At 38.8% G+C, this 24,950-nt stretch overlaps 1 protein-coding gene across 1 annotated transcript in view; it reads right to left on the bottom strand.

The window, feature by feature from the left end:
• The window catches only part of LOC113236658, a 40,180-nt gene extending 15,482 nt beyond the window's left edge, over positions 1-24,698 (bottom strand). Inside the window, exon 1 of the mRNA XM_026472818.1 lies at positions 24,538-24,698. Coding sequence (XP_026328603.1) covers positions 24,538-24,698 — 161 coding nt within the window. The remainder of the gene's footprint in view (positions 1-24,537) is intronic.
• Positions 24,699-24,950: the final 252 nt, after the last annotated feature.

Raw genomic sequence — 24,950 nt, 5'->3', positions numbered from 1 at the left:
GCAAAGAGCGTCCCCAGGGATGTTTCTATCATTAAAACCTTAGTAACTCCACAGGATAAAACACAAGGAGCTCACTAGTATTATACTAGATAGATAAATAGATATACACTTTAATGATCACACACAAGAACAAAAACAGTACATAGACATCTTAAAAGTAATGTAGGAAAAGACGGCATTATCAAGAGCGATCTCTTCCAGACAACCTTTGATATATAGAAAAGATAATCAGAGCGGGATACGTAGTGTGCCAATAGCATAATTTGAATTGTATAGATAAACAAAAATTAACATTAATTTTATCAAATAATAAATAACGATATAGTATACCTACATATATTAGTATATATAAATATACCTAAATAAACTTGTACTTACCAATAAATATATACATGTTGCAGACTAGGACAGTGTCAGAAGATATTTACGCAATCTTCGCAGACTTCGAATGTCGGATTTCAGACGGTGGTTCGTTCCATAGTTGTGCAGCCTTAATCATAAAGGAGTCTTTGAAATACTCTGCGCGACTGAAAGGAGGTTTCAATAGGTTATTCATTTTAGACCTAAATTCACGGTTATTTCTTTTGTCTGAGGAAGCGAAAACGTTCCGTAAGGTAAGGCGGAGTACGAGGGTCATATAGAACATTATAGAGAAAGCAGAGACAACTGGATGGACAGCCACTGAAGCCTCCTATATTCAAACATATTATCGAACTTGCACAATCCGTATATTAATCTGATGCAAAGATTCTGTACACGCTGGAGTTTGCTTAATAGATCCTCATTGAGGTCTTATACTAGTTTGACCCTATATATGTAGAGAAATTCATAAAATCTGCTTACTCCGTCTATTGCTAGTTGGTAAGAGCAGTGGCCCCGGTGTGGCAACAGACACTGGGTCGCGTTTAATCAGATCGAAGGAGTTTTTCTTTGTATTGTATAATCTTTATTAATAATATCAATAATAATAAGAATGTGGATAAATATATCTCTCAGTACCGAATGTAAGCACGTATGTTATTTGATAAACGACCTAGTAAACATGATGAACTACCTAGCCTTAATCATTTTATGCGTAGGTATGAACTTGTACTGTATAGAATGACCATAGGTAAATAAGACAGGAACATGTTTAATAAAGTTAAAAGCCGATGAGTGAGTTTGATTGGTCATCTTATAAGACAACTGCATCAAAAAGTCAACCGAAAGAAAAGTGGAGGCAAGCGTTGACGAGAACAAGTTTTGTAAATGACGGAATTGCGTTTACTACTCGAATAGAAAGCCTAACTGTTAATTTAAATTTAAGGTAGATTAGTTTAAGATAATAAAATAACGTACACATTCATAGCCCGGCACTAGGGAAACCCCGTATCGCGGGTGCCATGGATACACACACAGATAATCACAAATTACACCCAAAGTCCCGAGAGAAATAAATGTGGGCCACATAAATATTCATCCCGACTCGGAAATCGAACCCGGGACCTCTGCCTGGCAGACCAGGATGGTAAAAAATAGTTACATTAGATTACGATATTAGTATCTGTTGAGCTACTAGGGAAAGAGTTCGGCCAGAGAAGTAATGCCACCTTACCTATTTCTGCCGCCAAGCAGTAATATGAGCTTACTGCATTCCGGTGTCGAAGGGTGCTGGTGAAATTACAGGCACATGAGGTTGTCAACTTGCCTCAGGGTGACGGGCGCAGTGGCAGTGCCCCTCAGATCTTAGCGATTTAAAGCTTTGAATGGCGCTACAATTGAGCACGATTCGTTGGTCCCGTCAATCGATATCATAAAGAATTGAGCTTTTTGGGACTTTCCTTCCCTAAAAACAAGAATTTATGGTCAAGTTTACCGCGCGATTTAGCAATGATTCCAACTCATTGTTTTCTGCGACAACCACGGGAACACTATTTAATGTAATTTATTTCGTAAAGGAGAACCACACGGCAATTGACGGTATTAATAATCGTTAGTTAATGAAACGTACTTTCGACTAAGCAAAGATGGAGAGCTAAGCAAGTATTTCGTATTTACAAAACTAATTTTCCTTAAGTTTACGCAAGAAATTTAATAAAACTTAGAGTTTATTTCGTACGAGTAATTTCTTGCTTAAACTTAGGCCAAGTTCGTTTTATAAATACGAAAATTTTGCTTATCTTGGCATTTTTGTTTAATCAAAGTTATTTTTTTAAATATCAGTCTTAGTACCTACTTAGCTTACTTGTAGTGGGAAGTGAAAGAGTGTCGTATTCAGCCTGGTACTAACTAGCGAGCACGTGGTTCGTGAGCTTGCCGCAAGCGGAACCGCGTGTGGTTTGCAGTGAGCCGACGATAATCAGGTACTCATTCTAGCGAGTGAATACTTTTTCACGCGTACTCACTGAAATCTCGTAAAATGAGTACCCACTCATTAGGGAGCTGTAACTGTAATGTGTATATACAGTAACGAGGTTCTAGTGTGTACGCTTGAAACAGTCTTCAATTAAACGGCTCACTGCCAACCGCACGCGTACCGCTCGCGGCAAGCTCGCGAACCACATACACACTATGATTTTTGGTTACATAACATGCAACGGTTACAGTTACAGCTCGCTGGTGAGTACTCGGCTTTATTCGATATCGAGCTGAATGTTCTCCGTCTTAATAACCAACAATTAACAATCGAGCTCCTAAGACCATAATAGCACATATTATGTTTGCCACGTACATTTGAAAGTAAACCTTAATAATATCGGAAATATTTTTTTCGAAATTACTACAGAAAAGTGGATTTTATCATCCCTTGTTTAATCCCACTGCCTTTATCCTCAGTATGTTGGATTACGGAATGCTTGAAGTGCGACGCAGCCTATGTGTGTGACTTATGTATTTCGTTTGGTGGATGGAATGATATACAATCCATTTATTTTGTCCACGTTAGGCTTTTATATAGCGAACGGCTGAGTGGAATTCCATGCTGCAGAATTATTCCCTGAATGCTTCTAACTGGCCCTTTTTTAAGGCGAGAGTGAATAGGCATTATTTAGGTGTGCATGCTCCATGGTTGAGCTCACCGTTACTTTCCATCAGGTGAGATTGAGGTCAAATGCGCACTTATTAAAAGGAAAGAGGATCAATTCGGTACGACTTTACATATTATTTGCAGTGACTGTTACACGATGTAGGGTAAGTGAGTTGGCGCCCCAGTCCCGAGTACTTAAATACTCTTGTGAGCTGCTATCTTCGATTTCTTGATGAACCTCTGTACATGCCCAGAACCAGATTCATAGCATCCTCGGAAAGCTATTCTGAGCGCATCACTTTTTTATTTCATTTTTTTTATTAAGGGCTTAAGGGCCCACTTTTAAGTAAGTAAGTTAAATTGCGTTTGGGTAGTTACAACCAAATGTATTTTAAACCAACTTCGAAAAAAGGAGGAGGTTGTCAATTCGACTGTATTCTTTTTTATGTATATTACGCGATAACGATTTGTAAACCGATTTTGATGATTCTTGTTTTGTTGGAAAGAGGGTACCTCAGTATTGGTCCCATTTAAATTTGAAGAAAATATTCCACCTCTAAGGGTGGCACCTCTGGTAAAAAAAAATGATATGCCACCATGGGTGAATCCGGTTTCGCGCACTTTTCGGTAATCGATTTGGCAAATAGATGTAATGCCAATAACTTTTCAGATCGGTTTTTTTTGTACATTGTACTGAGATTATTATTTTTCAAAAAAACGTAAGTAAACTATTTCCACGTTCGTCCAAATATTCACTATCTACCTATATTATTTATAATTTTACAAATTTTCCCATTGTAGTTTACTGATAATTTTTTAATTAATTACAATAACTGTGCTTACGATGTCCCGATACAGACGTGTTTTTGAGATCTTTTTTTTTATAAAAAGAAGTTACAATTATGTGTTGCCTTTTCAGGGCGAGAGTGAATAGTCATTATATAGGTGTGCATGCTTCATCGTCTTCGTTGTCACTTTTCACCATGTAACGTAATATGTTAATGAACGTATTAATAAATAAATAAATATACTGTCCAAATATGTTCTACGACCTATTGTAAAGCTTCTACCAAGAGCGAACCTAAATAAATAATATTTCCACCAGACTCGGTGTAGCGTATTCGAGCGCATAAATAGCCCCGAGCCCCCACTGATTTCCTGCCTCGCCAACGCCCCGTGTAACTGAAAAGTAATTTCATTCAAGTATCCATCTATCTCTACTTTAGAACCACATATGGAGGTCTAGTGCGTTGTTATATGATTCAAGGCGTTTTTAGAGAAGGACAAACAATTTTTGTTTTCTATGTCACCCCGTTTCTCTAGTGCCTTTTATTATTCAGTCATTCATTGGTAAATTGTCATTTCAATAAAGAATCTCACAAGTAAAGACTATATTGATTATTTTACAACACGTTTCCAGCACGAAATTAGAGGCACATGGGTCTTGTCAATTTATGTCTGAGGATGACGGGTGCAGTGGCAGTGCCCCTCAGATCTTTGCGACTTAAAGCTCTGAGTGGTACTGCAACTGTTATGGACAGACTTTTTCGTCTCCTCTCTTGATGTCATACAAAAAGAAAGAAATTATCCACTCACTTCAATAAAAAAATTGTCACAAGTAAACACTATATTTATTATTTACTAAATTTTACAACACGTTATCAGCATGAAAATGAAGAAGAAGCTAATGGCTTGGACAAGGCTATTTATTTATATATGAAGAATATGAACAAGACTATTTGTTAGCTCCAAGTTATTAGCTTCTTCATTTTCGTGCTAATAACGTGATAATCTAGTAAATAACAAATATTGTGTTTACTTCAGAGAATTTTTTAATCTTTTACGTCAATAGCCGCCTTTGATAGAAAAAACATATTTTTCAAAGAGTTACTACCGAAACTCTTCTATTTTATTGGTTAAATTGCACAGCATTGAATTCTGGGAACATATTCGTCCTCCTTGAAACTTAGGAATAAAATATTTCTTCGTGCTCATGAAAATGTACGCCGGTATCCTTGAAGCTAATGTGCAGGTATAATAACAGTTTAACGCGGGTTCTCTGCGTCTAAATTATGTTTGTTAAGTTTTCAGTAGGTCACACACGAGGGGTGTTCGTAGTCGATAACGGTCGGCGTGTTTCACCCTTTTATACCTACCGGTCATTACACGAACAGCTTTTGTTAACAATTACAAACAGTTTAGCTTTTCAACGGGTCTATTATTAGCGCAGTAACAAAAGGCGGCGCCGTGACGAGTAAACGTAACGAAATCGAGACACTGCGTAGGTGGAGTAACAAAAGACGGTGTAACGATAGCAACCAGGATGCTGCATATTCGGGTAACGCTATTGCATCGACTGAAGATTTATATATGTAGAAAGTTACTAGTATACTTTTAACGAGTTAAAAATTACTTGTATACGAATAAAATACAGGCTATCCTTTTGCTGATTCGTTGGTTGTAATTAAAGGTGTAAAGTTCTACAATCATCAATCAGTTTTCAACAGGAACCTCACACGGGACACAAAATATCTTAACAAAAATTTCCCAGTGCAAAGTCATTGAAAAAATTTCACTGGGAAACTTGTAAATAGAATTGAAAACAAAAGTGTTGTTACGTTATACCGACAATGTAGCTTGCTTTTTGGTGAGAGACTAAGGGTCTGGGCAAACCGGCGGTCGGCAAGGCAGAGGACATAAAATTTATTAATATATATTTTATGCTATTGCAATTGTAACAAGGTATAAATTTCAATGCTTTGAGACGCAGAGAGAAATGCTCTTTGATGCTCTGAGGTCGGTCTCAGTGTATTGCAATTTATACCTTATGAAAAAGCATAAAATAAACTTTTTTACAATATCAAGTGACGGAACGAACAATGCGTGCGCCTGATATTACACGTGTGTCCATAACAGTTGCAGTACCATTCAGAGCTTTAAATCGCAAAGATGTGAGGGGCACTGCCACTCGTTACCCTGACACATAAGTTCAAGTCTCATATACCTGTAATTTCACTAGGATCTTTAACCTTCAAAACCGGAACGCAGTAATGCTCACATTACTGCTTGACGACTGGAGTAGGTAAGGTGGCAGTAATTAACTGGACAAATTCTTTCACCAGGATCTCTACTGCTGTTATACTATACAAACAAGGATGGCGACATCCCGTGTATTTTGTGGCCCAGTGTTTTTGATGACGTTCTTTAAAGAGATCTATCAATACTTATGATTCATTATCATAGCATCAAAAAAGCTTTTTAAATACAGCCTGTATATGTTGGGATTGTAAAGTTTATATAGGTTATGTTAATAACATTGTCCTGTATTTTGCTTCAGATGTTTGTTCGTAGTAGCAGAAAACAACAAGTTTTCAGTGTGTTCTCAAAAATAATAAAGAACTTATTCCCAAATCGGCCAAATTCTGCCACATTTAATAAAACGTTAACATGTTCTGCCGCAATGAAAATGAATAAAAATCTGCCATAAATGGTCACACTGCTCTCAATCTTAGGGTCGTATTACAGAACTCTACTCAATGCTCAATACAGGACCTGAGTATGATTTAAAGCACTAGAAATCATACTCAAGTCCTTGCCAGAAGGGTCGTTTTTCCAGTGCTTAAAATCAAACTCAAGTCCTGACTTGAGCATTGTGTAGAGTTCTAGAATACGACCCTGACATTGGCAAGAGGTCTCTAGTCAAATGTTCCTTTGCTAACTTATCTCACACATTTTTGTCATATTGTGTTTTATTTTTTGCTTTGTGTCATTGCTGTTTAATTTTTTGATTGGGTATTTTACAGCTATAACGTTTTATGTGTATACTATAAAATAACCAATACTTTAATTAGGTAAATATTCAATCATGCTCAAAATGAAACGTACGTACAAGAACGTTACCTTTTCTATAGTCGAACTGAATCTATTGCGTTATGTTCTTGCATCTATTCTAAAATACATTATTTACAATTTGCTTTATTCCCGACTCCCTAAAAATATATAGATAACTAGGCATAAATTAAAACCGTGAAATTACACAGGCAAAGTGCAGGAACGGCTCTTCGTTGATTTTATAATTATTGGGTCAGCTTTCGCCATCCTTCTTTAATGTCCTCTGCATTGCCGTTCGCCGGTTTGCACTGACCCTAAAAGATTCTGCACACTGCGCGCCTACGCAACGGTTTGTATACAAATTCCACTAAGCCACAAACTTGTCAATTTTAAGTGGAAACCGCGCCATGCCGTCAATGTATGGAGCTCATGAGAATTAATGTCATGCCATAAGTAATAACGTCACATGTGTCCCCCGTGAGTCATATAAAGCTAAGGGATAAGACAGGTGGACAGCGACTCACCTGTATATTTGATGGAAGCTTTATTGTGTTCAAACTGCCCCGTACGCGCCTTTGCATTTCATCTCAATCTCTAGACGTTTAATGTTTGAATAGATATATTCCCTTTTCAGGATGAATACTCATAGGTACATCCAAGGGCTTACCGCAACTTTGATATTTGATGATTAATATTTTACTAGCAGTAGAGCTCCTTGTGAAAGAGATCGTCCAGGGAAATACTGCCACCTTACCTATTTCTGCCGCCAAGCGGTAATGTACATGGAACTTGTAAACTTATGTCTTACATGTCTTATGTCTGTCTCTGAGTGACAATGCAACTGGTATGGACAGGCGTGTCGATTACTATCAGGCGCACTTATTCATCCCGCCACTTGGTATCATAAAAAAAGTAATTAAAATAATAAATAAAGTCGTCGGTCCGTCTCGTATTGCTCCGATATTTTGGATCCTTTAGAAGATTTGAGTTCGGTAGTTGGCAGGTTGATAAGGTGGCAGAGTCGAAGAACTCGAAAGTATACTCATGGATGATCTAGATGTACGCGAAAAAAAGGGTTGAAATATGATAACAATCTTTATATGAACCACATAAACCAGAACCACAGAACGTGTAATATTTTAAAAAAGAAAGACTTTAATCGTCTTTAAATTTCGCTTAAACGTTCTGGTAGGTATGACTGACCAGTGGTTCATATTATTATGATATATCATATGATGAGTGAACGTTCTTGTCATAATTCAACCTTTTTATTTGAAATTAAAAAAAAAACAGTTTAAAACTATTTTCTAACATTCACATGAGTTTAAAATTTATCCTATAGTTCTTTTACGCTCTAAATAAATGCAGCAAGCTTTCCATCTGATAATTTTCTAGCAGCTACTTTAATTAGGGTAAGTGTATAGGTACAGTTTCCGCAAAAAGAAGTTAACTGTGAGTATCGTAATTACAGTAGTTCACTAAGCGTGATAAACTTCCCCCTGTTATCCTAACATAAATAAAGGAAGTGGAATAAATGAAGTGTTTTATGTAACCGCCGATGGCAAAGTGAATAAATAGTAATTGAAGTGACTGATAAATAATGAAAGGCATTAAAATACGAGTGTGGGTTTAAAAACATCACACGAGTGTTATAATGCCTAATTATGTACAGTTACATACACTGTTTTATCTATACACATTATTATAAGCTCTCTATGATGTGTTCAGGAACCGCATGTTACCCATCCTGTAAAATGTTACGTTCCTTTATTTTTTCCATCCTCTAAGGTTACGACTGGCGAAATGGCGGCAAATAAAAATTGTTCTCACGCATTTCACACGACCGTAGATTTTATTTAATTCATAGACAAACTAGAGTCGGCCCCAACTATCATATCGTCCGATATCAAGAACGTATGAAATTTGTCAAAATTGTTTGCTATTGACATTTCATTTCGATTAGAATGGAGGTCGAATCAAATAGCTTTGTTTTTCAGAGATGTTCGAAATTTGAATGTAATAGACTTCGATGTTATTAATAATGCACTATGCAATAATAACATTTTCACTAAGAAATTTGTTCTAACAAAACAGTATCTTTATGCTGGTCGTAATTTACGGTTTTTGAACACATTACAGGGGATTTATGATATGTGTGTAGATAAACATATATAATATTTGCAACTGTAGGCAGATCGGTATTTGGACGTAGCGTAGTTAAGGACCAGCCTGTAAAATATGAAAAAAGAGCTGTTTATTTAAAAGTTCCGGTAATCCCGCACTGAAAAGTGTTAGTAAGTAGTCTTTCTTTAGAATATGTCTAATCTAAGTAACATTATTATTTGCATTGTTTAGCATGCATATGGAGGTAACAAAAACATACTACTATTTAGATGATGACGTTACTTATGATGATAACTTAGGGTTGGCAAAAAATATATAAAATCGCATTAAATAAATTTCGATTTCTAATAAAAACTTTTTTAGTAAATAGACAATAAATTATACATGCCTTCAACATTTTTGTGTACTAATTTGTAATTAAAATTTTTTATTAAACAAACGTTATACGTTTACGTACGTTACATTTCATTAGAGAAAACTTCAAAAGCACATATTTTTGGAAATGTAAAAATTTGTCTAATCTGAATCGCGTATATTTGTTTTTTCAAACAAACCAACGTTTCGGGCCCTTTACAGGACCCATGGTCACTGCTGATTGCACGCAAGGTAATGCAATGGGACTTTTAAAGGGCCCGAAACGTTGTCTTGTTTGAAAAACAAATATACATATATGCGGTTTAGATCCGAAAAAATAGTTTAATTTTTAATGCGTAACAGTCGCGAAAACCTAAGAATTCGATTCGATTTTAAATAAATTGAAAGTATAATATTAGCATTCCATTTTAGTAAATTAAACACTATGTAGAGTGGTAACAAAAGCTTTCCTTCCATAAGAAGAAGGATTTTGTTATATTAATTGTTTTTACTGGATTTTTTCATGAAAAATTATCACATACGACATATTCACCCTGTTGCGACGATATGTGTTTATATCATTGATATTTTGTACTTTGGATCTGTAGAATACATGTGTTGTCGAAGTAGTTTTCTGCCGGTGTAGTGTCGAATGTTTGTGTTGTCGAAGCATTGTTCTGTCAGACTAGTGACCAAGTGACAAGTGAAGTGGCGTTCCGTCGAATTAATGTGTTGTCGAAGTACTGTCGAGTCGAAATAGTGTTATTCGAAATCAGAAATTAAACCCCACAACAGTTTATTAAATCCCACAACAGTTGCAGTGCCGCTCAGAGGTTTAAATCGCAAAGGTTTGAGGGGCACTGCCGCTGCGCCCGTCACCCTGAGACATAAGTTGACAAGTTCCACGTGCCTGTAATTTCCACCAGCATCTTACCCTTCAAAACCGGAATGTTGCCCAAATTACTGCTCGGCAGAAATAGGCAAGGTACTTCTCTGGACGAACTAATTCACAAGGAGATTAACTGCTAGTAATACTTAAAAAAAACTTTCAAGATTTATTTTCATAGGTACAATAGTTCAGTATTAGCACATTTCGAAGTTTTAAATGTTGCAAAACGGTTATTATGCAATATTGGTCTCATTTAAATTTGAAGAAATTTTTATATTATATTTGCAAGCAACATTGTATTTTTATCAGCCTATCGCAGTCCACTGCTGCCCCAATATGTGAGCTATTTCGCCCCGCTCGTCACTCCATCTGGCCGGAGGGCGTCCTACACTACGTTTGCCGAGTATGTCTCCACTCTAAAACTCATTATCCCCATCGATTATCGGTTCTTCGACAGATATGGCCAGCCCACTGCCACTTCAGCTTGCTTATTGCACCAGCTATGTGACCTCATTACAAATTTTATCCTTCAGAGAAACTCCGTGCATAGCCAGTTCCATAGCTCGCCGAGCGACTTTAAATTGGTGGACTAGCCGTATCGTGAGCGTCCACACCTCGGCTCCGTAAATCATTACAGGCAGGAGGCACTGGTTGAAAACCCTTGTTTTTAGATTTTGTAAAAAAAAAGATGACGAGAAGACTCAACGTAGCTTCCCAAACACTGCCCATCCAAGCTGAATCCTCCTCCTGGCTTCCTTCTCGAAATAGTTTCTACCTAACTGCAGAATCTGCTCGAGGTAAGTGTATTCGGAAACAACTTCAAGAAGGTGGCCATTTACGACTATGGGTTTCGGATCAATGTAATCATTGATCATGACTTTGGTCTTGTCCAAGTTCATGCCGAGACCACTACGTCGCGAGGCGGACGCTAGGCCGCCCAGCATCTGTTATAGCGACTATGTCATCTGCAAATCGTAAGTGTGAGATGTACTCGCCGTAGCGTTCTAACATACGAGTATCCTCCAATGCACACGGGGATATGACATCCCCCTGTCTCACCCCTCTGCGTAATTGGATGGGTTTAGACTGCTGGTCCTGTATTTGGTACTTGGACACTCATAGTGGCGGCGTTATACAGACATCTTAGCACTTCGACGTAACGATAGTCGACTTGGCATAGCTGCAAGGACCCCAATACAGCCCAGGTTTCAACGGAATTACAAAACACAGGGGCCGATTATACTCTTCTAACTTCTATATAATATGCCTTACTGTATGTGTGTGTGTATGTGATCTATGGTGCTGCATCCCCGTCGAAACCCGGCCTGCTTCGGTGGCTGAATCTCGTCGAGTCTTCTGGCGAGATAATTCCTATGACTCTAGAAAAGAGCTTATATACGTGGCTCAGGAGGGAGATGGGTCTATAGTTTTTAAGTAAAGATTTGTCTCCTTTTTTGAAAAAGAGAACCACAATACTCTTGTTAAACGTTTTAAGAGTTCTCCCACATTGAATGACGGAGTTAAACAGGTTCTGTAGTTCCTTGAGGACTGGAACTCCTCCGGACCTCAGAAGTTCTACAGTAACTCCGTCTTCACCGGGGGCTTTTCCATTTTTGAGCGTTTTAGAGCCAATACGGTCTCGTTATAGCTGATATCTGGTAGGTCGTCGGTATTGTGGTGCATCAGTGTGGCTCTGTTGTCGTGTAGTGTACGAGGAACATGCGCAGCGAATAATCGGCCATAGAAGTTTTCTATCTTAGCGAGCATCTCCGGTTATGTCGACGTTATGGTTCGACCATCGTGTGTTGAAAGCTTCGTCAGGTGACTCCTTCCAAGCTGCTGAGTGAACACTTTGGACCCACGGTTTTGTTCTATTGCCTGCTCAATGAGGCGTGTACTGTAGCTCCGAAGGTCGCGCTATATCGTCTTAGAAAGCTTCTTGTTCTTGTCTGACCGCTCTGACGAAGTGGCCCGAGTGTCTTCTCGTCGTTTAGTCATTAGCCGAAGAGTCTCATCCGAGAGTTTGGACTTCGTACCTGTACGCTGCAATTGACAAAATTTGATGCCCTCTGTCATCAACGTTTCAACCACGTTTTGCAAGATCTTGTCGACTTCCAATTCAACGAATCTTTGCCCGAGAAGTTTCTGAAACTTATCGGCGCCCGCCATGATCTGGAGTGGATTAGGCCGGAGCGTGGACTTCATCAAGCGGCGTCTTTCCAATTTGAGATCGATATTCAGAGAGCTTCGTAAGAGTAGGTGATCAAATCTGGTATTAAACCTGCTGATCACGGAGACGTCTCATAATATGTGCCCGGTGCCGTTTATCCGCCATGATGAAGTCAATCTCATTTTTGGTCGCACCGTTGGGGCTTTGCCATGTCCACTTCCTTTGGGGCTTCTTCTTACAGAACGTGTTCATCAAGAAGAATCCCTCCCTCTCGAGGAAGTTGATCAGCATCTGGCCCCTGGGACTCCTACTTCCATAACCATATGAGCCTGTTAGAGATTCGTTGAGATTTTGGAGTCCCACTTTAGCGTTGAAGTCCCCATAACAACGCTGAAGTGGGCCTTGGTGCTGTTGTGTAAGGCTCTTGATATGTCCTCATACATACCTCCAACTTCGTCATCTAAACGTGTTGAGGTCGGCGCGTAGACCTGTACAATATTCAAACTATACCTTTTTGATAGCCGAAATATACGGTACGCTACCCTGGTCGACACACTAGAAATCTCAACGCTGCTAGAGAGGGCCCTGTTGACGAGGAATCCAACACCACACTGGGATGGTTGATCGCCTTCGCGGAAGTACAGAATATGGCCCGAGTCCAGGGTTATGGTATCTCTCCCTCTCTTCGGGCTTCGTAAAGCCCCAGAACATGCCACCTTATGTTCTCTAGCTCCGCTTCCAACTGTGCTAAGTGCTCATCAAGCCTCAGAGTTCGTCCATTAAACAATGCCAAGGTCAGTTGTTTTAGGTAACCTGTGGGAGCCTGTGGGGTTTATGCCCATTATCTCCACTCTGGGCATGCGGGTTGGAGATCGCAGGACACAGTGTTTTACACCCCGGACGCTGCTGCTCGTCGGTAACCAGTAAATTTTTTACTGTGTCATTATGGGAAGGGCTATACCGCCGTCGACCGTTCGCCAGGGCCTCGTTAGTTACTGCAGGATGCACGACGTGCAGGTGAGGTTGACATTAAGAGCTTAGGTGGTGATTACTCCCTTACATCCCTTAATGACATTTAGGGTCGTATTCTAGAACTCTACTCAATGCTCAAGTCAGGATTTGAGTATGGTTTAAAGCATTCGAAATCATACTCAAGTCCCTGCCATTAGGGTCGTATTTCCAGTGCTTGTGTTTCTATTGCAATCCTGACTTGAGCATTGAGTAGAGTTCTAGAATACGACCCATACTATAATGTTTGCCACCGTGGTGAAATGATTTGTGAAAGAGTTCGTCCAGGAAAGTACTGCCGCCTTATCTTTTTCTGTCGCCAAGCAGTAATGTGATTATGGCGTTCCGGTTTGGAAGCGTAAGGGTGCTCGTGAAATTACAGGCACATGGGACTTGTCAATTTACGTCTCAAGGTGACGGACGCAGTGGCAGTGCTATCTTTGCGATTTAAAGCTCTTGAGTGCCATTGCAACTGCTATAGACAGGTATGTAGCTTGCCATGAGGCGCGTGACTTGTTCGTCCCGTCACTTAATATTATAATAATCTCAGTACAAAGTAGACCTCAAAAGTCATTCATCCCCTAGTTTTCCCCATTCCCCAAGGCCACCTTTAGAAATGGAATATTTTCTTCAAAATTGAAATGGGACCCACTACTGAGGTACTCTCTACTAACTCTGAGGTACTCTTTTCTAAATAGAAAAAGATTCATCAAAATCGGTTCACAAATTGGTTATCGCGTAACATATATACAAACAAAAAAAGTACAATCGAATTGAGGACCTCTTTCTTTTTTTGAAGTCGGTTGAAAAAAAGACTCCTTTCTTGCACCCCACAGCTACACTGAGCAAATGGACTTTTATCATGTTAGCGTATGAAGATTATAATAGAGTCCATCATAACATGATTAAATTCGTTACTTAAAATTGTCGCTGCTGTTATAGGTTCAGACTGGTTCAGACGGAGTTCATTCTCACCTTAAACAACATCTTGTTTATTTCAATAACGTTTATTTTCAGTGGGCAAGAAATACAAAAGAGAGTGGGAGAGTTTGTTTGACTAAGCTTAATTACAGTGTTATACTTAAGTTTTATAACATTACGTTTGTTGTGGTTGTGTCCCCATTGTTTGTTCTGTTTTTACTTACTCGTTTCATTTCAATGAAACAATGGACGGAATTTCTATTTAGCGTGGAACAATAGATAGGAATATTTTGAATAAATTAAGGGTGAACTGTCCGTTTTAAACATGTGTTTTACTCTACCTTGACATTACAGTGACAGTTATCGCTAGTCACCGCGTAAAATGTTTGTATACAAAATTTTGTTTCTTCTTGTGACCGCTAGGGGCGCTATATAATTTGCCTTACAAAATTGTGAAGTAATTTACGCGGTCGCTAGCGACAACTGTCACAGTAAACTCGTGGTAGAGGCACAGATGTGCTGACGCATTTCTTACGGGTGTAGTGTAACCCTTTACCGCCTTTTTTTATCAAGTCGATGATTTTTTTATTGTCTGTGTGCATGGAAATAACCTCCTCGTGGGGCATACCGGTAACAGCTAGGCACGGTAACGCAGTGCCTTGTTTATATCCTTCCAACATGATGCGTCAACCCACTTATTTTTTTTACCGCCTTTTCTCGAGTATGTTCATGTCAAACAACAACAACATTCTCAACCCATTGTGAGTCTAAGATTTATTAAACGAACTTTGACGAAGTTTTTGGCGAGCAAGTTTTTTGAATTTATAAAACGAACTTTGCCTAAGATTAAGTAAGAAATTACGAAAGTTACGAAGAAATAGTTTTATAAACCTCAGCTTCAATCCCAATGCTATGCTCGAATCTTCTCTAAGGAGAGGTTTGGGCCAAAATTCACTACCTTGATCCGATTCAGGATTTTGTTGTCATACTAAACATTCATTCATATACTTAGCAACTTAAGTCATAGGTAGGTACATGTCACCTTCGTTCAACGGTTCTTCCGCTCGTTATCACTGCTTCCAATACCGTTATCTTGAGGAACCGGTACCACTAGACTTGCTACTCTACCGGTCTTTAGATGCTACCGGTATAACGAATACCTGTATTTTGAGGAACCGGTACCACTAAACTTGCTACTGTACCGGTCTTTAGTTGCTACCGGTATAAGCAATACCTGTAGTTTGAGGAACCTGTACCATTAAACTTTTAGTACTGTATCGGTACTTGAGATACTACTTTAACAAATTATACTTGTATTTAAGAAATGGTTTTTCTGACCTTACCGGTATTCCGGTACTAATGAAAATATGTAATAGTGCATCCTTCGTTCTTCTGTTTTGTATTCAAATATTTAAATGTAATGAAATAATCAACATTATTTACGGCTTTAGCCAAACGTAGCGTACTGGCAACGCCGCAGAAACTGCTATTGAGTACCAGTTTTCAGATATCGAAATGGAAAACACCAGTATAATACATGTATGTTTTATACCGGTAGCGAGCCCAGCGGGAACCCTTGCAGAGCACCGGTGACGTAGGTTAAATATTTTTCCATTGGTACCGGTATTCGGGTATCAAAAACAAAAATAACAGTATTTTTATACCAGTACCAAGCTCTGATTAGCTCTATATAACATTTTCAGAATGTCTTGAGCTTAGCTTGTGTCAATTTCATTCTATAAATGAGTTATTTTCATATATAAGGGTAAACATACGCTTGTTCGTGGAAAGTATTCGCTTTTGAAGGATGAGTAAATTCGTATGTACACAATTAGGTCAAAAATAATACTGACGTTAGAAAGAAAATGTATCAATTTCAAAACATATAATATCCACACAGAGACACAGTATTTTTTTAATATCGAGGAATATTTGCGATAAGGGTTGTTTTCGTACTACGATGTAGGGAGAACAAACAAACATTGTTGACACAATAGTGATATCGCTATCAGATTTAAATTGAACTCTATGTAAGGATAAAAACGGTCCATCGAACTTCTACTGTCGGAAAATTCGAGTTTGGATTCAGTTGGATCAAAATATGTTTACCATAGTAGTGGCATTAATTTTCGGTATTTGACTTCTATTATTTGTTTTAATAGACTCTAATTGATGTAATTAGTTAGATATTGATATTATGGAATTTATTAGTAGCAGAAAAGCTCCTTGTGAATGAGTTCGTCCAGGAAAATACTGCCACTATATCTGCCACCAAGCAGTAATGTGAGCACGACTGCGTTCCGGTTTTGAAGGGTATGGATGCTGGTAAAACTATACTGCCCTTTTTGTCAAAACTAAAGCATTAGCATTGCGGTAACTTTCGAGATATTGGCACCAAAAATGTAGAAAAAATGTTAGTCTGATTTTATTTAGGAATAAGAGCGTTTGTGCCACAGACATATATCTAGATAGACGCCGCAAATACAGCAATTTGTATGAAAACCAAGCGTGCAACATTTTTTGTACCCACTATGACGTCACAAGAACTATTTAGTGATGGAAACCTCCTCCCGCTCGCTCTAAATCGATTGATTGAACGGAATTGAAAGGAATTAAATCGAAATTGAATATGAACTTACGACTGCCTTAATTAATTTTACTAAATGGTTTTCTGCTCGTAATTGATCATATTGATGAATGGCAAACAAATGAAAATATTACTGCTGACAAAATATGGCAAAATCTTATTAATCAGAAGAGGTTTACATAATGACGGCCTCGTGTGAAATTTTTGTGATTTGTTTATTATTTCTCGGATTTCTAACTCTGCTACTCTGCATATTTGGATAGCATCTTAGGTGCGATAAACTAGATCACCTTCGTCCTCCATACGTCAACTCCAGGTTCTTGTAAAGACAGCGCACTGTTAATTCTTTGCATTATATATTTTTTTGTATTGCTCGTACTACATGTCCGGCGATGTATGTAATTATTTTCTCACTATATTCGGACATTCAAGGCAACGTGCAAAAATTATCGAAATTACAGACACTACTGATAATAGATACTACAAAACTGAAAAAAAAACGAAACGTTACTAAACGTTATAACAAAACAGTTATAGAATATTTTTATAATATTGCTAATAATAACATATAATAATTTTCGTCCCTCTGTTTTCGAAATCGACGATGTTTGCAAAACACAAATTTGTAATTAATATATTAATAATAATGGGAAAAACATGACGCGTTGCGACGCTTCGACTCTGCGCCAGAGTGTGAGTTGAGCCAAATTTGGCCAAAGAAATGTACAAGCGGCCGTACCACGAAATTGAATGCATTGTACAAAAGTGCGTGCGTTCGATATTCATGGCGTATTAACAAAGGATCACAAATATTTCGCACCAAGTAAAAACCGCAATGTATTACAAATCATGAGGCATACATATTTGTTTTCTCGAAATTCATATAAAACCAAATTAATTGTTTTTAAAATAAATTATGCATCTTCTGATTACAAAATCATTTGCCCGTGGAAGGCAACGTCCCTGTTTACACGTTTGCCCACAGTTATGGTGCTTTTGCAGTTTATAATGGCACAACTAAGCATTTTTCGCGTTTTCGACTGGTGTTTATCTACGATAACGGTCGAGCGCGTTCTGAAGTGTAGCAGTGGCAACTAAGTGAATTTCACTTACTTTGGGCACACGAAGTACGTACACTTGCGGCGCGCCGCACCGTCTATTTGTATATATGTCTGTGGTTTATGCACTACGTTCGATTCGTATCAGGCCTTGTACTCTCGATCTCCGTGCGACATCTTCTATTCATCTACTCGACCACATTAAAAGACGCATGGTGCGAATGAAGCTTCATACTGGACATTGTGTTTTTAAATGGTCGACTAGTACTTATTTGATAGTAATTGTTTCGGACGAAGAACGAGAGTTCCGAATCCGAGAAATGACGGTCCGAAATGTCACAGGGATTATTTTACAACATCCGAAGTGGGTCCGACTTTTCTAGATCTGTATAGTATCGCATTCGGAAGGAATACGAATCGGATGCAGCGCGCAATCTGATCTCATTAGGCGTGCAAATCGATAACTCCAAAGAAAGCTACGCCAACTTAATTTTTGGACCTGTTCTGTTTTTATTTTGTTTTTTGTTTCTTTTTTTCACTAAATTCGTTTTTTTTTTAGAATTTTGTTTTTGTTACCTTTTTTCACGAAATTAGAGGAGCATAATATTAGTAAATAAATATGGCTGTTTACGAAAACAACAGAAAAATCAACTAAAACTTCCGTGAAGCACATGAACAATCTTAGGATTAACCATTCGTGCATTCCAGCTTTCGCAAATTTGTCTTCGTGCTATAGTCATTCGCGCAAATGACCCATCGTGAAAATAAGCCATCGCACATTATAGCTTTCGGTCAACCGCCTTCGTACTATCTTCATTCGCAATCATGTTGGAAACCTCAGGCAGATACACAGACATAGGGTTCTAATCTAACTTAGAACACCCTCTTTTAGCGACAGCGGATAAAAACCAGGCATACACTTACACTACAAACAAAATTACGTACGTAGGTTGATTCTAATGATTGATTGACTTACATTGACATGTTATTTTCAAGATACTCCAACTCATGTCGCACCAAGTCTTACAAAAACAAAGGACGATCAATTTATGGGTACACAGGCCTACCTAAAGGCAAACACATAAAGTGCTGTAAGGTAACTGGGTTCGAGCTCACCTGCAGGACGTTATCGAGTAGAAAGGTCGGCTGTTTGCCGTGTGTCGGTCGGCGTCACCCGCGCCTGTCAACGCAGATAGCGGTCACATTCGAGCGCATATTTGACTAAAATAAATTTTAGAAGACATGACACTGAGAGCAGCTATTCATTACAACAGTCCTCTATCTCAACATAAGTTTACTCAAATATTGTATAGCTAACTCTCCGGATGAACTTATCCGCTGATGAAATATCACAAAATTTTAAACTTCATCTGTCGATCGTACTTGTGATTGTAAAAACACTAATTACTTTTTATTGTTAATTCTATACGGGATGCCAAATATTTCTTCACCAATTTGAAGTTACTCTTTTATGAAACGTGATTGTTATCATGAGTTCGATTGTCAGCTAAAATATGATATGATAAAATATGAACTTTTTTGTTTTTTTTTTACTTAAGTCAACATGGTGTAAGTAACTACTTATAACTTTGGTCTAAGACATTATGCGTTGAGGAGAATCCGCGCCAAGTGAAAATAGTCTCAAATTTTTCCTACACTCGGTACACCTTATCTAATAATTGTTATTTTCACTGCTACCACTTGGTATTTGATCACACTTACTCGAGTCTATTAACCCCCGATCCTCAAACAAAAGCCTTTCAAACTCTCGTGTGCCAGATGTGATGATAGGCCGCGACAGCCCGTAATATCTGTGATTTCGAGTGTTTCATTCCAAATATATTGGATCTTTTCTAACTATTGTTTAGGTTCAGTTACAATGATTGTTTGATTTTGCAAATAGAAAACGAAACGAATGAACAATTCAGTCGATTACGCTTAAATTAGGCACACTTACACAACAATTATATGCTTACCATATAAGAATCTGCGTACTATTGATAAAAGAACCGTACGGACTGTATGTGTAATTTAGTAAACATGCACATTCAGGTTACTTTCACCGTTCAATTTCCACAACAACGCCAACTTCGGACATTGGAACCTGTGAATAACCTGAGTGGCTGTGAGACTTTTTATATTGTCAATTTTGTCTTTGTTGTTCCTTTATGTAGGAACTACACGGAAACGTTATTTAAGTATTTACCATCAAAGGAACAATGAAAGAAAAGACGAAGTAACAGTTTGAAATAGTACATTGCGCATTGGGACGAAAAAGGAACGACTAGAAAAATCCCCAGCTGTAATACCGACAATCTTGGACCAATACTTTGTACTGCTCAAATGTGTTGATTCTTCAATTTGTTCAGTTTGAAGTTGAAACCGAGGCAAATGGAAATTGAATTGCGCAAAAGCGAGCCGTATTGATATTTCGTGATGAAGTTCTAAAGAAAATAAACTGTGCAGTTAGCTGGGCTGATATTAGCATATCTATGTATTGTTGAAATTGCCTGTACAGCCTCCCGATTCCTTTAATTAGGTATGTTAGCAAATTACAAGGGAACACTAACGAAGCGTCTGTTTTCTGTCTTGTTATCGTAATTTACGGTAGGCACTGTAAGCTTTTTTCTCCGACAAATCTACCTTAGGCACTTTTTCGAAATTGACTGAGTGCGATGATGAAAAAAAAGTTATTAGCAACTTTTATGTTTTAAGTTTTGTAAAATGTTCACTTTTTAAATGTCACACGACAAGTATACAGAGAGCAGCCGCACATGTTCACTTTCCAAGTGACTCGTTCCTCTGGACAATGTGCGCTCGTCCTCAGCTTCTCGCATACATCATCTGGCCAGAGGCGTCCTACACTACTTTTGCCGAGCCGCAGTCTGCGCCCAATCCAATGCCACTTTAGCTTGCTTATTCCGCCAGCTATGTCGATGACCTTGGTTCTCTGTCGGATAACTTTATTTTGAATCTTATCCTACGTGTTCCAGCGACTTTTAAGTGGTGGACTAGCCGTATCGTGACTGTTCATGTCTCGGCTCCGTATCTCAACGAGTAGAACGCCAATGAAAAATCTTAGTATTCAAACTTTGCGGTATAATACATACTTACTTATTTTACGTATATAATTAAATTCATCACGATATTTTCCTTCACAATTAGTCAGACGAAACTTTGAAATGAAAGTCACGAGGTATATGGAGCCACAGGGATTCGAACCGTCTTGATCTCAGAATTTGGAAGCAACTTTATTTTCACTTACCAAAATTTGTAACGTGTAGTAAAATTTGTATATATTGCGAAACGTTCTATAATAGAAACGGCTAAAAATTGTACCCGAAATAATGATAGAAATCCTTCAACACAACTTATGCAATTACACATGAATGAAAAATGTAAGAAGAAACCAAAAGCTGTAAACAAGAGCGAATTACAAATACATTCTCAAACTATCTCATTAAAAGTAAATGAAATTGCTTCGCCGACTGAAAATACGAGGTAGTAAGACACTTTATTCATGCTGGAGTGACTGAGGTCGCAGTCAGTAGTAGTACTTCAGGTGTTTATATCCCGGCAACTTGAATTCTCGGAAACTGAATAACTACTTTGCCCCTCTTGGCGTAAACTTTATTAAATAGCCATTCTGCTCTTGGAGTTTCAGCGACCTATATTCGCTGCGAGTAAGACGTAAAACGTTGCTATTTCTATTGCGTTCCTCTTGTACGAATATGTACAGAATGGAGACGTGTTCGTATGAATGAACAAATTGCATAACTTTACTTATAAGAAATAGAGATATTCACGAAATTGAAACTTAATTATTTTCACTGTCCTTGCCTAATTCGTCTGAAAGTTAGTTCTTACCGTTAAAAATAATTAATTAGATTTTCCGTTGATTACAAAAAGAAATGAGAATATTTTTTTGCTAATTCTGCGAAAACCTTTGAAATGTTAACACAGAAATTAAGAATTAAATTTCTGTGGAGATCTAGGCTCAACTCACACTGGCGCAGAGTCGAAGCGTCGCGTCGCGTCCTGTTTTTCAACAACAACGCCTGGCGACGCGCGTCGACGCTTGACTCCATATTTGCATAATACAAATTTGTACCTTAATAATGGGAAAATAGAGATGAATATGCTACAGGCGAAAAACATGACGCGTCGCGACGCTTCGCCTCTGCGCCAGTGTGAGTTGAGCCTAACTAAGCTGCTTTGCCCTGTTTCATTCAGATAAGGTACACATTGTAACTCCTCAGGACAGTTGGGTCTGATGGTTCGTTTTGTATTTTTAGAACTTTGGACTCAATAGTTTAAAGGCCTTGAGCCAGTTAGGCCCCGAAGTCCTTACCCTCGACGAAACTATGGAAATTAATTCGATTGTAAGTTACTGTTTTTTTTGTTAGCGTTAGTTACATATTGTTAGAAGACGCAGGTTCGAATTCAGCCGAATCGAAGGAATTGTTTCTAAGTGTTCGATCTTTGTATTAATAATTATAACAAACTAGTGGAGTAATTTCATAAAAAATAATTTAATGTCATGGTTTTTTTTTAATATCAAGTGACGGAACGTACAAGTCGTAAGGCTGGTGGTAAGCTATACGCCTGTCCATAACAGTCGCAGTGCCACTCAAAGCTTTAAATCGTAAAGATCTAGGGGGCACTGCCACTGCGCCTGTCACCAATTTCACGAGCACCCTTACCCTTCCAAACCGGAAAGCAGTAATGCTCACATTACGGCTTGGCGGAAGAAATAGATAAAGTGGCAGTACTTCCCTAGACGAACACTTTTACAAGGAGCTCTACTGCTACTAATGGTAGGGAATCATCGTGACATTCAACAGTAAACTTAAAAAGTAAGTTACTATAGTGTATTCCCATTGTCAATTTCGATATTTTACAATCCCTGTTGGCGACCTGCATCCATCGAGTACATCCTGTGTCTTACCATTCCTTGCCGTATCATTCCTTTTCGGCCATTGGTTTTCGAAATTATAATTCCATTTTTATTTTATACTGTACTTGTAAATACCTATAAAAAAGTCTGAGTGTGAGTTATGTTATTGAGAGAACCGGGCTTAATTTTAATATCCTCAACTATCCTGTAACAACATTGTTACGGGGACTGTAAAATATTTCAAAGTCAAAGAAAAACTTTTGACGTATAAAAAATTTATTTTTTCTTGGATGGATGTCCAATGAAAGTTGACTACATTGTGTTACTTCGGTTAGGCCAACAATCGCGCTATATTTTACATCATTTATTTCGGAAGAAAGGAAAGTGTCTACTGTTTGTGACTTTGACATATTGTAACCTGAAACGAACGAAGTGAATTAACCTTTATTATTATAATTAACAAAGCGTAAAGTCCGGTTCAGGGCATTTCATTTGAAACCCATTAAGATCGGTACCTGAGTTTCAATCCCTCTTTAGTGTCATGTCGTTGCTGCAAAATTATATTCATACTTCCTGAAATACTTCGAATTATTTGACGCCTATTTACACGTTTCGCATTATAATTCTCAAATGCCTTTGTTGGCTCTTGCTTTCTTCGACAAGGGTCGATATGGGCCGTTAGCACTCCATAAGATAAGTACAATGAATAGGCGATTTTGAATTGTATGTACGTGTCTAGTCTGATATTAGGTAAAAATAACATTTGACAGGCAATTTGTTTTGTACCTAGTGGAGGGTGAAAATAATGTTTCAGTGAGGTTTTAGGTTATTCCTGTGCTCGCATTTGAGAATGAATGACGGGAAGATCACTTGGCGGAGTGCGACTGTAGCGAAATTGTACAGAAATATTAATAAGGTTTCTCGAAATACTGAAGTTTCCTCTCGACCATCGCGTATTGTGATTAAATTTCGCTTGACTGTTAATTTCTTATGGATAATTTATCTTAAATGGGAAGATCATGCTTCACAATTTCTATTCATAACGGTATATGCAGGTCTCGACTAAGGCAACGAGATCTGTAGCATCGAATGACAAAGCCTGGCGCCTCCGTGGAACCGCGACAGTGGATCACTTTACTATTATAGTTTTTCGTAAAGGTGAATTTTATTTGATGTTTTGGCAATAACGTAGACATTGCTTTCTAAGCTTTTTGACTGGTAGTTATTTGATACTATTATAGTAAAATTGAACGATCCTTTTCGTTTTGGCTGACTAGAAAATTTCGCATTCTTAAATTGCTGAAGCATGTTCAAGTGAGTACCAACATAAAAACTTTGAAGATATTTCTGCCGCCAAGCAGAAACGTGAGCGTTACTGCGTTCCGTTTTCGAAGGGTAAGAGTGCTGGTGAAATTACAGGCACATGGGACTTGTCAACTTTTTTGTTTTCGTGGGGAAATCCACCAAGGACACCTCTCCGCCGCGGGGGCAGCGGAGTGGTTATGCCGGACTCCTATCGGCTAAAACCCCACAGTGGCCTTCTCGGGTGCTCTAGTGGGAGCGATCTGGTATCGACTTAGCGCACCGGAAACCCCCCTAGGACCTAGGAGCTACGTCCTCCCCCTCCCCCTCCCCTCCTCACGACGAAATGGGCCACACCGCCCCGTCGTCCTCCTCGCGGCTGCCAAACTTACTGGCGAACGGAGCCCCCGCTCCAGTCGCCCGTAGCGGCGAAGGTACGCCGCCGTCGAGCGGGATCAGTCCTCTCCCGATCGTGCTCGGCGATCTCCTTCAGGAGCATCACCACTTCACAGAAGGAGACCACTGCCTCGTGGGACTCTTGATCCTTCGGCATAGCAGCTACTATGCCTGGCGGAGAGTGATCTCGCCCGATCCAGGCAACCAGGATGTTCCGCTCGGAGGCCCATGCGAGGCACTCCTCCAGCGTATGCTGGGCGGAATCCTGGTCCCTTCAACACTGGTGGCACTGCGTCGTCGACTTGCGACCGATCCGATTCAAGGTGCCGGGCGTAGTGGCAGTGTTAAAAGGTCTGAGTGCCACTTCAACTGCTATGGACAGGCGTATCGCTTACCACCATGCCTACGA

The sequence above is a fragment of the Hyposmocoma kahamanoa genome, unplaced genomic scaffold, assembly GCF_003589595.1.
Source record: "Hyposmocoma kahamanoa isolate Upper Pololo Valley unplaced genomic scaffold, ASM358959v1 92, whole genome shotgun sequence".
NCBI lineage: Eukaryota > Metazoa > Arthropoda > Insecta > Lepidoptera > Cosmopterigidae > Hyposmocoma > Hyposmocoma kahamanoa.
The sequence above is the reverse complement of the archived record's forward strand: the minus strand, read 5'-3'. Positions and strand labels throughout refer to the sequence as shown.